General features: G+C 42.4%; 1 protein-coding gene across 4 annotated transcripts in view; it reads right to left on the bottom strand.

Annotated features, from left to right (window-relative positions):
- The window catches only part of FRMD4A (FERM domain containing 4A), a 609192-nt gene that overhangs the window by 443118 nt on the left and 148884 nt on the right, over positions 1 to 17190 (bottom strand). The window contains exon 1 of one of the 4 annotated variants that reach the window (XM_032880953.1): positions 3040 to 3197. The exons of the other annotated variants lie outside the window; for them this stretch is intronic. Coding sequence (XP_032736844.1) covers positions 3040 to 3072 — 33 coding nt within the window. The 5' untranslated portion in view covers positions 3073 to 3197. Of the gene's footprint in view, positions 1 to 3039; positions 3198 to 17190 lie in introns of those variants that run through there. 4 annotated transcript variants of the gene reach the window in all.

Genomic DNA, 17190 nt, shown 5'->3' with positions numbered 1-17190 from the left:
TTGTCTTGAGTACACATGGCCCTAGCCAGGTGCTCACTGCAAACTCCACAGCAGGCACTGGCAAGCAGGAATCACAAGAAGCCGAAGATGAGGGGGGATGTTTTTTGCCAGCCTCCTTCACTGGAGGGAATGCACCGAGGATTAAAGAGAATCACGGAGGTTGGTGGATTAAAAATCGAATCAGAAAAGGACACATTTTAAAAAGTACACAAAGATGAACAGTTATAAAAATTCTTTCCTTTGCCCTCATAGGAGAAATGACTCAATCGGCGTCTCTCTTTTTTCCCTTTTTCTTCCCCCCTGCCTCTGCAAACATCATTTGTTATGGTTAGAATCCTGAGGTCCGTGTCACGGCCTGCCAGGAGGCCAGTCAGAAGTATATCCATCAGCCTGGAGACTCTCTAGATTGCATTATATAGAAAAGAAAGAATAAGTAGTGTGCCCAAGTGAATCCAGCCGAGAGCCAAAAGCTGTGCTAAGCCCGTGTATCACTGACAACACACTGCCTGTGACATGGGGAGGCCAGCTGCCGCCCTGTCTGTTTCTAGGTATGTCAAGAGTGGCCACCACCCAGGAGACAGTGTGTGCTCAGGTGCCCCCTTTGCAACTGCCTTCATTTTCACACTCGTGGACATTTTGCCCACCCTGTTTTGCCACTTCCAGTTAATCTCATGCATATTTATGTGCCAATTATGCAAATCCCCAGATAAAAATGCATTAAGCACCCATGATTTAGACTGGTTAAGTCTATTACATGGCATAATGAAATTACTGCATGATGTCCAATTTACCTCAACACTTGCTTTAAACTGTCAGTAAGTTATTAAGTAACCATAACACACCAAAATTTAGCTCTATGAGGCTTTCTTTGTCCAGCTCTCATGATACCATGAAATCAGAAACTTCAAGCTGAATCCTTACTAAAGGAGGAGAATATTCTAGAATAGGCTTAATGAGGCATAATGTGGGATAAAGTTTAAAAATGACAACACATTATCACTGATATAAGTCTTTGGGTAAATTTTCAAAAATCACTGGGCAATTTCAACAACACAGGACATAGCAATTTAGGAACTAAAGCTGAGTCTTACCAATGGGATCTCATTTCATAGTGAAGTCCCATTCCCTGAGTAGGCAACTATAGGTTGCCAAATTCAAGTGTAATTTGAATCTTCATTATGGATATATAAATTTCCAGCATGAGAAATAAAGAAATGAAAGAAGAATCCACAGGAGCAACTTAACACACACACACACCTTGAAATCTAAAAATTAAAGGGTTTGAATAAGAATCAGTTTCCTATATGAGATTTTTATGTTTGAACTTTGGTGGGACCCAAACCCCCATAGTTTCGACATTCACTAGACAACTAGATGGTTAAGGAACAAACTGTGCTGTGAATTAAACGATAAATATAATATATGAGTAGTCTGACCCCCTGACATCTATTTCTCCCCTACTACAGCATACTATTTTAAGCGGCCCACCATGGGACTTACTCGGCATTTGGGTCCTGATTCATTTGCATAGGGAACTCCCCTCCAAGTCTATGAGAGTTGTACTCCTGTAAGGTTACGAGCTCAGATCCATTGATCTGATGGAAGCAGAGTGTGCATGGTACAAGGATAGAGGGTCTGAGGCAGCAATTTCAAAAACTAGTCAAATAAACAGATTATAATAACATCCCCTAAGGTATTCATATACTATCATACACTATCCTGTTAATAAAGGGTGCCATTTGCCATTTTCTTTGCAGTAGTACAAGATATTATGAACTGGTACCTGCCGTTCCCATAGCCCCTTGGATTGAGATATGCAGCCTGCAACCATCAGGACTTCATCTACATACTCAGTGAGAGCAAACAGGTCACAGACAGGATCTCACAGAAGATCAGACAGATGGACAGACAGCCAAAGGGTGGAATTAGACTCTCTGGTAACAAGACCTCTCTTGGGGTGATCCTTCCAGAACAACTATCAGACGAGAGGGAGATCAGGAATTCTCCCAAAGGATGGGACGGTTTCATGCTTAAGACCCTAGTTCTAATATTTTCTTAATACATTGTGGTCATGCTCATTAACTAGCAAGAAAAAAATATTCAACATGCTTGTGCTGGAATCACTGAATGGCGCATCAAAGAGAAGAGGTAAATGAAAGCCTTACTCTATTGGCTTTATCTATGCTGTGTGGTTACAAAGCCAATTTCCCCATTTTTTTTTTAATTTCTGAATAAAGAAAGTACTATTTCTAGCATTATTTAGAACTTTTGGCCCACCCACTTAGAGTTATATGTGGATGCAGCAAATATCAAATAGATTCCCCATCATCTGAGCTTTTAATAGAAAGCCCCAGCTCTAAGGCATCCCTCTCTCAAGTGAAAAAGCAAACTCCAGCCAAGGAAAACAAGTTTCCAGAGCTTCTAGGAGACTGTAAGCAGTTCCCTGGGAGCATCTCTAAACGTTTCAGGACCAAGTTCAAGATGTCAGGCAAGTCTGGTGCTCTGGACTCTTTTCTGTAGGTCTGGGAGCTCTCTGAGAACACACTGGCTTCCAGAATGCATTAACCTACTTTCCACAGAGGATTCCCTGACCCTCTTGCTCTGAAGAAGAGGAGGAGGAAAAAGGATATTTCCAGCAGGAGCTGGGCATGCTCTGCTTTAAACAGCAACGCCGCCAGAAAAATTGGTAGTTCCTGCAACGAACAGCTCCAAGGGTTGCACAGCCTCCAAGAAGAGTGATTGGAAATCCTTCTAAAATATGGCTGTCTAATCAAGCGAGAGGAGAACTCATTTACTAGGATTCCCATTGTCCACACTGACAGATGGTTCTCTCCCCCGCCCCTCTTTCCCCTTCCCACAGATCGTGCTGCCTTTGAGGCTAGCCTATTCTTTCAGAGATCCAGTTGCATTCACCAGCCTTAGTTCTGAAACAAGACAAAAGCTCAGTGAGCCTCCCATTCACAGAGGCTCCCGGCACCTCCGCTGCCTTCTCTGCACGTCCAAGCCGAATCAAAAGAAATTAAGATTCACTCCCCTTACCTTCGTCCTCATCGGAGACAGGAGCCCTTCCATTTTGGTGGAATCCTCATGCCAGTTCCTCTCCTCTCCAAGTTACTCTCTCCAGTGTGCCGTCCTTAAGCATCCCACATGAGAAGAGCCATGCGGGGAGTTGCCAGTCTCTCCCTGCTCCCAGGTGGCGCCGAGGCACCCAGTCTAACTTGAATCTCCAGTGCCTGGAAAGCGCTGTTCCTGGAGAAGCCCGCTCCGTTCCTCGCCCTCTTCCCTCTCTTGCTTCTCTCTCTCCTGAGCTCTCTCCTCCCTCCCTTTCCTCCCTCTCTTTCCATAATCTGCCTAGAGCTCCCTGTGTACCGCGCGCTCACTTGACAAATGATCCCTGTCTTAGGTACCGCATCTGAGCCAAGAAAAGTGATCTGCACCAAAACACAGGGGCGGCTCACCCAGGAAAGGCGGCAAGGGGGGCTGAGCTTTGCTGGGGCATCCCCGGCTCTTCGGGGCTCCCGGCTCCCAGGGTTCAGCTGTGTGGTTGCTCTCTCTAGAGCTGGCAGCTGAAGGCACTGCTTTAGCTACCCATTCATTGCTCTTTTAAGAAACAGACCCTGAGAGCAGTGGATCCAGTTGTCACCATTACTCAGCTGTTTTTCTGATTTGTGTTCTGAAAACTGAAAAAGAAATCTCACCTCTTAGGTATTTCTAAATACTCATTTGTTTAGCCTAGTTGTTGACATAGCATCTGGATAGGTAAGTGGATTTTATTTTTTCTGTCTGACCAGATGTTTAGAAGTATACAAGCAGAGACTTTTCTTACGAAAAGTTTCAAAACTGATTTATAGATTCAGCTCCTAACAGCTGAGCATAAAATAATAAGTGTGTGTGTTGTGCAGGACTCCAGATAAACCAGATTTTACTATTTCATTCAGCATTGCTGGCCACTTGTAAAAAGTAGACAGAGAGAAAATATTGCCAAGACTTGGGTTACACAGCATTATGAAGTCGAAAAGAAAAGGTTTTCTTTCTGGAACTTTCTCATGCTTGGGGAATTCTCTATGTGGGAATAATTCAACATCTCTACTTCAACTGGTGACTCCTATAGCTAAGAGCATTTGACCATTACAAAGGCTTTCATATTACATGGTATTCACATTACATGGTATATGAATTCATCAATGATATTTAAGGCTGACACCCTGTGCCCCTTTTTCCTTGGATGGAACTTGTCCCTCTCTACCTGCTACATTTATGCCTGACTCCCAAGACATCTTCAACATGGGGCAATCTATACCTGTTCTCCATACGGTGTCACAGGATGGTCCTTTCCTCAAGTTCTTAATCCTTGATTAACTCAAGTTTTCTCTAGTTCAAACAACGGCATTCTAAAGAACGTCAGATTCTACACCAACTACATTATCCTGATTCATCTCCTTGGCTAGTCCCTAATTTTCTTTTCTTAGCCTTTTTTCCTACACTTAGGTGCATGTCTGCAACCTCATTCTCACTTTGCCAGGTGCTTATTACTGCCTTTGACCAGAGTCTTTACACCCTGACAAATCCTCAATGGCTCTGACACATTGAGTGCAACACTCTGCCCTTATATAAAAGGTCTCTGCCATTTCTGGGGGACCCTGGACCTTGTTATTGGCTTAACCATTACATTTTCTTACTCAGTGTCCTAGTGTTTGGGTTCCCTCGATCGTGTGTTTTATTTATTCAGTCAATCAATAAATAGATGGAATGTACCTCCCGCATGCCAGGACATTTTAGCTTCAGGTGACTCAGTGGAAAGCAGAGAAAGCCTCTGTCCTCCGGCCCTTCGATTTTGTAGTAGGCTTGCTACAGAACTCAACCAACTCCTCCGGCCCTTCGATTTTGTAGTAGGCTTGCTACAGAACTCAACCAACTCATTAAGCCCTTCCATCTGTCATCTCATTTTGTATTTCCACCTCTACCTATGTTACTGTGTTTCTCCAAAGGATTATAAACCCTACTAGGAGATTTCCCCTTCCACTATAGCTTTGCTCTCTTTTGATCTTTTTCTTAACTGGGTACCCATTATTAACTTCCCCTAAATACTAATTCATTCACAAGAATTCCATTCCTTCACCACCATCTTTAATTTTATTTCCTCTCCTCTTTCCCAGCCCTCCCTCTATCCTCTCAAAGGCTTTATTTTGGGGGTGGGGGAGGAAATCACTCTTGTGTCTTCAGGATACCATCCCTCCTCTGTCCCACTAACTGGCCCTGAACATTTAAACAAACTTGCTACCCTGCCCTTGTGGAGATGTCACTCATGCCACATGTGGTGTTCAGCTTTCATCTTGTTCGATTGCTCCTGATTTGAACAAGCTGTATCTGTTATTTGTTTTTTACTTTCAGCAACTCTTTCTTGAGCCATTCTGTTCTGGTCTTTTTGTCCCTTCCTAATCCTGGAGACCCTCTCACCAGAATTACCAATTGGGATCACTCCTCTAGAGCTTTCTCCTTGCCATTTTTTGTCTTTGGCACAAAAGATCATCCCCTGCCTGTCACTCTGACCCTAGATTTTAGTTACAGCAGTAGAACAGAGTGGGATGGTGTCATGATTAAAAAAAAAAAAAAAAAAAAAAAAAAAAAAAAAAAAAAAAAAAAAAAGACTAATAACATGTTTAAGACTGGTTGGTTTCTGCTGAACTCCAAGCATAGTTTCCAGAACTAGAATAGACTTCCTGAGCTAGAGAAAGTGCCTTTAGCCAAGAATCTTGAATATCTTATATCATCACACCACATAAGAAAATTGTAACTTCTGGGGCACCTGGGTGGCTCAGTGGGTTAAAGCCTCTGCCTTCGGCTCAGGTCATGATCCCAGGGTCCTGGGATCCAGCCCCACATCAGGTTCTCTGCTCAGCGGGGAGCCTGCTTCCTCCTCTCTCTGTGCCTCCCTCTCTGCCTACTTGTGATCTCTGTCTGTCAAATAAATAAATAAAATCTTTTTAATAAATAAATAAATAATTTTAAAAAAAGAAAATTGTAACTTCTCTGGTTGTTTACATTCCAGTCCACCTAGTCCCCAGAGTCTGGGCTTGTTCACCATGTTTTTATAGTGGTCTGCGAGGTCCCTGACGAAACTAACCCCTGGGAATCAACAAGACCCAGAGCCATATCATGATCTTGAAATTATGCTCATGGTGATGATAAAGATGAAGATGACAACAGTTGTCAAACATTTACCTTGTACTAGGCACGCACTAAGAGATTTTCCTGGATTAGCTCCCTCCTATGAGGGAGGCACCATTCTTACTGCTATTTTGCAGAAGCTTTGGTTAGTTGGCACACAACAGACCTACATTTAGATCAGCGAGGCCACTACTAGTGAGAACACCATCTCCTTCTCAAATCTTCTATCAACATATAAAGAGTAAAATGCATATTTAATGATCTGTTCTTTATTAGTCAGAGGCTCCAAATTAAACATTTGAAAGTTTATTATTTCAGGCCATTATGTTAACTTTTGCTACCTCATTCACTTACTTGTTCATAGAACCAATATACTTTGGCCATCCCTCTCAAGCCAGGTACCATGTAAGACACTTATCAAGCACAAGTCTTGTATTTATTAAACAGTTATTTATAAAATGGGATGTGCCAATTTGTTACTTTCATTTCCAAGTCCTTTAACTACTGATTACTCCACCTCTTATAGCTTAAGTAGTTAGATTTCTTTAATGATGGGAGGGGGCAGGAGGAGAGGAGGTAGTGGTGGAGGAGTTTAGGAAATACTCTAACCTATGCAACAGATGTGTGATGTTAGTAAACAATCATCAGATCATTAGGCATCCTAACACTATTAAGAATGATCAGTGTTGCCCAAATATTTAGAATTGGGAACACTCATTCACGTTTCTACATCCCAAATTTCCTTATATTGGGGTGCTCTCAGGTTGCAACTTCATGTTTCAAGAGAGCCTTTTCAGCTTCAAAAAGGGCAGAGTTTACAATCTGGATTAACTGAACCTTGGAAGCAAAGGTTAGTGAATATCAAATATATAGAAACTGGTGGAATTAAGTTTGCACCACAGGGAAAGGGAGTCTTAGATGCAATCCAACTTAGTGAATTTCCACTGTGTGGTGGGGGCTTTTGAGCTACAATGGGAATGTCCCTGTACCATGCAACCTCTCTAAGCAAATCCCCTTGTCCTTTGAGCCATTCTTCTTCCCTATTTTGACATTAAAAGAAGAAGAAGGAAGGAAGGACAGATGGATGGATGGATGGATGGATGGATGGACCTCATATTAAACGTCTCTAGACCAGGAGCACTTGGAAATATTATAAAGGCTGTTAGATAGGGCATGGTCAGAGGCTCAGATTTCCAGTCTCTCTTGCATGAAAACACTGACCCTTTCTTTCCCACAGCTCACATCCTCAAGGTTAATTTCTTTAGGCCCCTTGTAGTCTCTGGGGACCACAGCCAGTTGCACAATTAAGGTTCATTATCTGAGGATTGGGTTGCCTTGCTTCATAAATGGTTTTCGATTCATTAAGGTAAGAGGATTGTGACCTGACAACCACTTAGGTCTTTTCCTCTGTGACTCATCATTCTTTATTTCCTATTGGGAAACTTCCTCATTAAGACTGAGGCTTTGAGGTGATAAAGGATAGAAAAGACCTTACTCCTGGACTGATTCCAGGTATCTTGGGCAACACTAAGGGAGTTACTTAGCTAAGGCGATAAATCTCTAACCTGCTCTCAATTTCTCCTGACTCTGCCTCTCATCTTAGACCACATATATTTGTTTTGTTTTATAATGTAACTATCAAAATATATCACAGAGAAAATTTTCACTTACTACATGCTAAACTAAAGCACTCAATGAAAATTGTGATTCAATTCCTCAATGCTTGAATTTATGTTTTATCTGTGTAAGGATACGTATTCTATAAGTTGCTACAAAACAGAAATTACACAGTGACTGACATTCAAAGAGCTCTCACATGTGTTATCTTTTTAAAACCTCACAATAATCCTGTTAGGTGTGGCAGCTAATAATTTCCATTTTGCAAAGGTAGGGAGGTGAGTAGAAAGAAAGAAACATTTATTGAGCACCAAACTTTGTTCCAGCCTTGAGCTAAGTGCTTCAATGTGCCATCCATTTCATTTTCAAAGGTATATTATTATTTGGTGGGGGGGGCACAAAGACGGAGGAAGAGAGAGAATTTCAAGTAGGCTCCATGCCCCAGTGCGGAACCCAATGCGGGGCTCGATCCCACAACTCTGAGATCACGACCTGAGCAGAAATCGAGTCAGACACTTAACCAACTAAGCCACACAGGTGCCCCTCAAAAGTGTATTATTATTCCCATTTAACAGCTCTGAGAACTGAGATTGAGAAAATTAAGTGTTGTGGTAGATCTCATCATGTAGTCTCTGTTTTTTCACGCATGTTGTCATCCAGGCCACTTGCCACTCAGACGTGGTCATGCTCTCGCACTTTCTCTGGGTATGGCTATGTGGCTTCTCTTGGCTGATGGAATGGATGTTAACAAATATGGTACCCATAAAAGGTTAAAAATGTCCCTGATAGTACACAGCCCAGCTTGTCTGCTGATCCCCGGAGGAGGATGAGAGAAGAGCCAAACTACAGACTTCTGAGAAAGCTCAGCCAATACCAGCAGAGCCCAGTATAGATCAGTGAAACTCTGCACACTTGCCAACACCCAACATCTACCGTGGTATGGCACCAGGCAGTACATTTGTAACGCAGCTACTGGACACAACAACCAGAGTTCTTAAACAGTAACATGAGAACCAGAAACCTATATTCAGGACTTAGAACTTCAAAGATGTCAAGTTTTCCTACTTTTCTCTAGCTCTGAGAGCAAGTCATACAGAGTGATGGAAATACTTTATGATTATTCAAGTATTTTCCAGAGCTCTGGATCAGAATCTGAGTTTGCAGACACAGAGACTAGCACTCTTATGTTACTAAACACCAAGTGTAAGACCTACGGCATTTCATGCCCAGTGTTTCTTCCTCCTTTATCTTCATTTGAAAACTGTGGAAGACTAGAGAAAATAGTGGTGTTAGGTTCCACGTCTTGGTGGATCTTGTCTTTATGATCTTTCAGATTCTCTGTCCCATTTTCTAAAGTACAGTGATTGCCTAAAGTTATCAGCAATCAGTACAGCAGTTAATTGGATTCTGACCCTGGGAGACTTCCTTCAGCAGCTCTTGCCTTTCTGAAAGAGTATGCTACAGTGGGAAGAATAAAATTGCTTTCTTGTATTGTGCATGCCTGAGCTGGAAATGGGTCTCTACCTACCCCTGTGTTTTATGAAAAGGTATAAAGAACAGAGTGACATTACTTTGCGAAGTGTCTGAAAGGGGTATTTACATTTCTTTCTTTTCTTTAAGGTTTTTGGTTTAAGTGCTTTTGTTAAGAGGTAGGGCAACCAACAGCTGCCCTGGCCTCAGATCATTACACGAGTGTTTGCTTAGGGGACCTCTGGGAACAGAGATAAGAAAAAAGCTGAGAGGAGCAGCCAGGTGGAAGGGCTGAGGAAGCTGCTGGCACTTTCCTTCCTTCCAGTCCCTGTAGAGCGGGAAGCACTTGGATACTCCTCTAATCCTCTCTACCCACCTCCCAAGACACAGGGCATTCAGTTAGCATTTTTAAGGTGTCTTCTTTCTGTTATGGTGCTTACTTCAAAGCTCCAAATAAGGCAATAAGGTGCTGAAGGGTATCATGAAGAAGGAAGATTTTTTTTTTTCCTCCCTCAAAGTATTCAGGAAGGTCAGGCCTCAGACAAGTCACTTTCAAAAGCTGCCTTGCAATTGTTTATAAAAATCTGCACTTGGACTGGACAAAAATGACAGTGATCAATAGAGATGGGAGTCCACATGTTTCTGCTTCTGAGACTTCTTGGAATCCTAAAGCTGAGTAAACAGAACAAAAACTTTTTTTCTCTAATGAGCCCATCCTGCAATCTGTGGGTGTGAAAGCCACCCCCCCCCATCTTACACCCTAGAAGCACATCAATAACTACGGAGCTTATCTAAGCTTGGCACCGGGATGCTGTGGGATTTTTTCAAGCCACACATATGTGTTAAGAAATGTGTCAGTCCATTCAGGCTGCTATAACAGAAATACCATGGACTGGTGGATTATAAACAACAGGCATTTATTTCCCATAGTTCTGGAGGTCAGGAAGTCTAAGACCAAGGCACCAACAGATTCAGTATCCAGTGAAGACCTGCTTCCAGGTCCACAGACAGCTCCCCTGCTCCCTATCTCCTCACATAGTGGAAGGGCCAAAGGAGCTCTTCGGGGCCTCTATTTTAAAGGACACTAATCCCTTCATATGGGCTCCACCCTCATGACCACATTACTTCCCAAAGGCCCACCCCTTAATATCATCGCACTGAGGATCAACCTTCGTATGTTGAAGGTTTGGAGGACACAAGCATTCAGCCTATAGAAAGAGCCTACGGTATGTGAGGTCTAGCCAGAGGCTCTACCCTGAGGTTACCAAGGTCACGAATACAGGTAATGACTCTTGAAGAATGCTGAGGATTGAAGATGAAAATGCCTTAAACAATTGGGGAGGGAGATCTAGTGTAGAGGGATGGCCAACTAAAGTGGAAGCAAAGGTGAAAGGAAGTACTCATTCACCTGGCACTGTGGATTAAGTCTGCCTTGAGGGGGATATTCTTGTGGCTCCAAGACCATACAGAGGAGGTCCCTGTGTTGGGACTTAGGGCAGCTGAGATGTTGGGATGGGTATAGAGGAATGTGGGATTAAAGAACGGATCTCAGACAGAGAGAGAAACATACACAAAGGATATCTAGAGGCAGAAAGTAACAAGAGCTTTGAGGACAGAGGTGAGAACACTGAGATGGGCAGTGTTATGTGACCTCAGACACAATTTTTCTTAATTTAAGACTTAATTTACATCTTTCCTTATTTGAAAATATCTACACACCATACACAAATAATGGGCATAGTTCACTTTATATTGTCAGTGTTCTTATGAAAAGTTGCATATTAATTTATTAAGTTCCTGAATGAAATTCTTTTATATTATGAATTCTAATTCTTTTAAGTAATTTAATATTTTAAGTTGAAGTGTGCATACCTGCGCAGTACTTGCTTGTCTCTTTAATTAACAATAGTGGGATTACTTAATAGTGGAATTATGTTGGGAATGTGACCTTTCAAACAATAAACGTGCCCGAATGTGCATTATTTTCATAGCTCTGAGGAGTTTTTCAAATCAATCCTGCATCTTAAATTTCATTGGCCAGTTCTGACCTGAGGCACAAAGGAAAATAATTGCTTGACTCAATTTCTTACTGTGTCAAAATCATGAAGTTATTGATAGATATTGATGGGCCTCTTTTATTAAAAATCCTGGAAGCACACTCTGTTTTGCAAATTATATTTTAACCTTGATATCTTAGAACATGCTTTAGAAGCAAAAGTATGTTTTTTCACAAATGGAAAAAGAGGCACCAGTGACTGAGGTCATGAAGTCATTGGTATTTGGATCAATCAGACGTGAGGAATTTTTCTGCCTCAATTCTAATAAAATATGATTCTTCTGATTCAGGACCTCTGCTTGAACCTGAGAGAACCAACTTTGAATGTGAACGGTACTGACTTCAAGCATAATGACAATTAATCACAAGAACCAAGAGAAATGAGGAGGTATGGAAATGAGCTTCAGAAAAAAAAAAGATTTTACTTGAAAACTTTGCTATGGTTTCTGAGCGTGGTCATGGAATGATCACCCGGCCATGGTGCAGGGAAAGGAAATGGACCAGATCATCAAAACTCTTCTACCCAAACTCATTTTCCCTATCTAGCTTACTGACTGATCTTGACTATCTTCCTAGCTTCTCATGGCCAGCTTTCTAGTCTACTAAATGTAAAATGGGAAAACCACTCACTCTCACATGTTCCAAAACCTTCCTGAAAAAATGGTCTTTTCTTTCCAATTTAAGTGCATTCATTTGCTCAACAAAGATTGAAGGTCTCTGTTCTAGTCACCACGCTCATCTCCCAAGGGGCACTCTGAATATTCACAGAAGCACATACCCGGGCTGGGCAAGACACAACTTCTTTTTTACCTCTCCATGAAATAAATATCTCCTGGAGCTCTTTCCAAAGAAGCTCAGATGCATGGTACACAGGCTATGTGTCAGACTTGAAAGGAGAAAAGTTTGGGGAATGGAGCCACATTTCTTTTTTCTTTTTTTGAAACGAAATGCTGGATTTCCTTGCTGCATCCTTATGCATGGATGGCCAGGATGCAAGTCTGTGGGCACTGTGGAGTACAAACAAACATGACCACTAACGTAGTGTTGGGTGTCTTCCTTTTCTGTCTGAATATGTTTAGATAGTTACACAACAAGAGAACTTGGAATGAAAGAAAACAATCCCCAGGAGAGAGGAATGCTTTGAATCTGGGTCGCTGGGCCTGGATTTCGCTTACTTTTTCTTTGTTAAACCAACCTGGGGCCATTGAACATACTGATCTTCTTTTGCCAGGGTCTGTGTCTGGACAAGTTTTTCCTAGGCATACAGCTCAGCAAGAACATTCCATTTACCTTTTCCTTGCATGTGTACTGTAGGTGTAGCCTACAGCCACTGTGGGGTTTAATCTGCATGTCTGCTTCAAGAAGCCTAGAAGATGCTATTTGAATAAGGCTCTTGCTTCCTGGGAGATCCTATAAGAAGGATTTAGAGATGGATTCTTCTCATCTTCTCATTTAGTCCTAGACATCTGTGATGAGAGATATTTGTGACTTAACCTCAACCTCAGTAGGGTGTTCTTGGAGAAAGGGATACCACCCTAAGGAGAAGGAGAGGTACTGAAGATCAGAACATTGTAATAGAAGCAGACGCCCAAACCCGGGCAAGTCCTGCCACTGTGTGCAGTCTTCCTGATCCTCTTGAGGACTTAGGATAAGTCCACCAAAACAGAACTAGATCACTAAAACCTCACAGGCCTCTTGTGGCAGGGAAACAAAAGGCTCAGTGTAGGGAGGAGTATCGCCCATGGGTAAGAAGTATGAGGATAGCAGTTAGCATTACAGGTGAGGCTGATCATAGTAGCCACGTGTTGATGTGAGTGCATATGTCCATAATGCTCTTGCCAGAAGAGGTGATAGGGTGGCCGCAGAGGCAGCAGAGTAGGACCCGGGGTTGGACCTGGGTATGAGTGACAGCAGCAGCTGAAGTCAGCAGCCACAGGGAGTATCTCCGATAGCCACATTAGAGCAAGGCATCAGGGAGTGGCCTCTACAGCAGTTCTAGAGGGATGTGATGGTGGTGACAGTAGAGAAGGCTGACCAGTCAAAACAAGAGGGAAGTGTAATCCAGACTAGTCTTGAATGGCATGGCCTGAGCTGAGCAAGAGCCAGCAGAAGCAGGAGTGGCCAGGGGCCACAGAGAGGGACAGAATGGTAACAGCGGTGAGGCACAGACAGCCTTAACAATGGCTCCCAAATAGCAGCAGGTGAAAGTAAAGCCAGGGTGGAGTTACCTGGGTCAGTGGTCATGACAGCAGCAGGACAAAGGACTGGCTGCACAGAATCCGTGGTCAATGGAGCAACGGAGTGGGTAGAAGTGTGGACTGGGATGCATGGGGTCAAATAAAGGAAATACGATGGTCTGAAAACCCTGCTGTTCTTTTTATTCAATGTCATCCACATGTGAACCTTAGGAGTAGACTGTGCACCTTCTTCCTTATTAATTATCTGCCTAGCTTCCCAAGAGAGGACAGGGTTTCTCAGCCTCTGAGGCTGTGTTGTCAGGTTGAGCCCAGGATTCGGACCAGAGGATTCAGAAAGGGAGCTGTGGCCTTCACCTGGTCAACTGGATGTAAGTTTTACTCTCTAAGAATAATTTACAATCAAGAGACAGCTTATAGCTTATCATCCATATTGTATTTATACAATTTATGATGCAAAGACATCATAAGCCTAACTCCATGCTATAAAAACATAGGATATTGGAGTGGAATTCTCTATGAAGTGTTTTATCCACTCCTTTCCCAGATAAGTAAATTGAGTTCCATGGAGTTCAGTGAATCTCCTAAGATTACATAAGTCCTCACAAAGAATTCAACATTCTTTTTTCTCCAGCACACTATTATATGTCCTTTGTAAATGAAGGTATTTTATTTAGACCAGGTTTACCAATGCTGATGGAATGACTTGGAAACTCTCCATAGACATTTGTTTTTACCTGTATCCAACCATTCCTCCATTCACCATCAGTGCATGTAGGGAAAAGGCCAACCAGGTGTGGTGGGCAGAAGATGAGCCCTTCCCCTGGAGGTAGTCAATGAACACTTGCTGAATGACATATTTGGAAGTAAGCAATACCAATAATTTGCCAGAAAAAAAGGAAAGACAAATTTGCCAGAAAAAAGAAAGATAAAGAGAGATGGAGCCAAATAGAAATGTACAACTCACACTCCCCTAGCACAAGGACCAGAAAATGAAAGGCATTACGATTCTGGCCCTGTAAGAAGGCAGAAGGTAGTTTCCAGTGGTGGCCAATCTCTCTATTCCCTAAAGAGGGAAGATAATGTGTGCCATTAGTCTCATGGGCCATGTGTGGCTGTGGGCTGCCCAGTTGCCCATGAGGATGGCGAGGGGGCGCATTCTCCATAATGCAAGTTCCTCATGTCTAATACTTTCTACCCCCCCATCCTTCTACTTCCCTCAAATTTTATACATCCCAAACTCAACTTATACCTTCCTTCTCCCAAATGAGCTCCCTCTCCAGACTTTGCAAATGCTGTCATCAAAGGTAATAATTCTCCTGGCCAACTTGACCCACATCCTTGCCTTCTGCCTCTCCTCCTGTGCTAAGATCCCAAGACCAGATGCCTGGGCTGTGTCAGTGGTCCCCGCAGTCGGTTTCACCAGTATTTCTTTCTTAAATTGTACAATGGGGCAGATAACATTCCCTACTAAGAAATGTGCAATGGCCCCCCACTACACAACAGTTAAGTTCAAACTCCTTAATTTGCCTTTCAGAGTTACCTGACATCCTCTTTCTTATTTACCTTCCCTCTTGCCAAACTTATTTGATCATTCCCACTTGGAGACCACCATTCCCACTTTCTCACTTTTACTCCCTTATCAAGAATCCCCACCTTAATTTGTCAATGACACAGGGAGACACAGGGCCCACTGCCCATAACTTCATAAGCACTTCATAAATACATTAAATGCTCCCTTCAAAGTCCACATCCACCCTTCTCCCTGCAGGAAGCATCTCATCAATGCAGCCTACTTCTTTTCTGTAATGTCTATTATCACTAAATTCAGGTTACCTTTTGTTATCTTATAACCATCAACTGCATTGTAACCCTCAAGCACAGGCTGTTACAACTCTGCACTTCCATCATTAGGTACAGTGTCCCCTAGACAGTGAAAGCTTAATACCTCACATTGATGACGAGATGGCAGCATCTCCAGAATGTGGTCCTTTGTTCCAAACATGCTTACGTCACTGACTTACTTTTTAACGCCCACACAGCAAAATTCCAGAAATGCAAGAATTTTAGATGAAGAAAGGGATAAGAGGAGGAAGGTGAACAACGACTGATTGGCTACCTTCTTATACATTATATATACTACCATCTTATACCTTCTTATACAATTTTTGCTCTTTTATAAATGTCCTCTCATATAAAGAAAAATAACGTAAAGGAGTGAATTGATTGAGCCAGGATAACAAATGTCTCTGTTGTCACTTAGGACTAGAACCCATGAACTTCTGACTCCCCCTGAAAAACAGCTGATGTCAAGGTTAGTTTAGATGACTCTTAACCTGACGCTCATTAATGAGCATGATGGTATAAGTGTTGGGCACCCAAGTCTGCCTCAGTAAGAAAACACAAGTTTAATGAGAGCTCAGGAGATATTATATGTCCAACTCATGCTTGCAAGCTTCTTGGTGTTCTCCCTAACTCCAAGTGAAGCCATGTAGCCCCTTGATACATCTCATACATACACCTGGGGCACGGGGGATTCTCCTGACATGTACAACCCCACCCAAACATGTTTGACAAAAATAGTCTAAATGTTGTATAGATATTACCCTTTGAGCAAGAATAGGGAAATCACTTTGGTCATCAATCCCCTTTAACAGATGGTAAAAATGGGGTGCAGATCATTGTAGCGACTTGTCTGATTTTTTGTGACACAGTAGCATGGCCTGGCTCTCGCAGGCTCGTCTGCTGCTCATCCTGGGATGAAAATGGTACACTTTTCATGGCTAATGACCACCCCTCATATATTGATGGCAACTTTAAGACAACTGGGCATCATAATTAGAAGGGGTTATCTGCTTGAAGGAATTTTATCCAGATAGGTATACAATTCATGAAACAATAATACTGTTGATATAGAGCAGTGGCTCATCAAGGCAAAGCTGACACCCAGCAGAAGCGCCAACTTGCAGAAAAAAAATTATCATAACCTGGCTCTAGTTTATAAGGCTCAGAACCAACAGGAATAGAAGTCCTTCGTGGTGGCCCCTGGTCTCCGTGTCACTAATTAGGAAATACAACCAACTGCTTCTCTGTGCAGCAGTACATCAGGCATCATGTGACTACACAGAACAAAAAGTAGCATCAGGCTGTTGCTATGGAAACCTCAGAACCATCTGAATTGCTATGGCATCATAAAAGCAAAATTCCAATCATCAGTCTTTAACTATAGGGCTGTTGAAATCTATCTCATATTTTTAGAATGTGTGACATTTAACACACTGATGAGTATTTCCAGCTTCAGAATACATTCCCTGCTTTCATATTTAGATGGGATTTTTCAGTTCAACTGGCTGGATTTTTTTTTCTTCTGGTAAATGCACTGTCTTCTTACGAGCGATTGCAGCTCTTTATATACTTATTTCCAAGATGTTGCTTCATTTGTGCCGTTTATTTTCTCTTTATTCTATACTTAAAACTATTTTCTCACTGGCTACCTATCTCTGTGTCCCCCAGACTCTCTCTGGTTGTATGTTTCATATCCCTAGTCAAAACGTCATCCTGGTCTTAATCGCCACTGGTTTTAACTGATCACATTTTAAGCCGTAGCTGCTAATAATGAACAGTTCTGAGCCTCAGCCAAAGGTGTATTGCTGCTTCCCTGGTGATTCTTTATCTCTCAAGTTA

The sequence above is a fragment of the Lontra canadensis genome, unplaced genomic scaffold (genome assembly GCF_010015895.1).
Source record: "Lontra canadensis isolate GAN:19392208 unplaced genomic scaffold, GSC_riverotter_1.0 scaffold72, whole genome shotgun sequence".
Lineage (NCBI taxonomy): Eukaryota > Metazoa > Chordata > Mammalia > Carnivora > Mustelidae > Lontra > Lontra canadensis.
The sequence above is the reverse complement of the archived record's forward strand: the minus strand, read 5'-3'. Positions and strand labels throughout refer to the sequence as shown.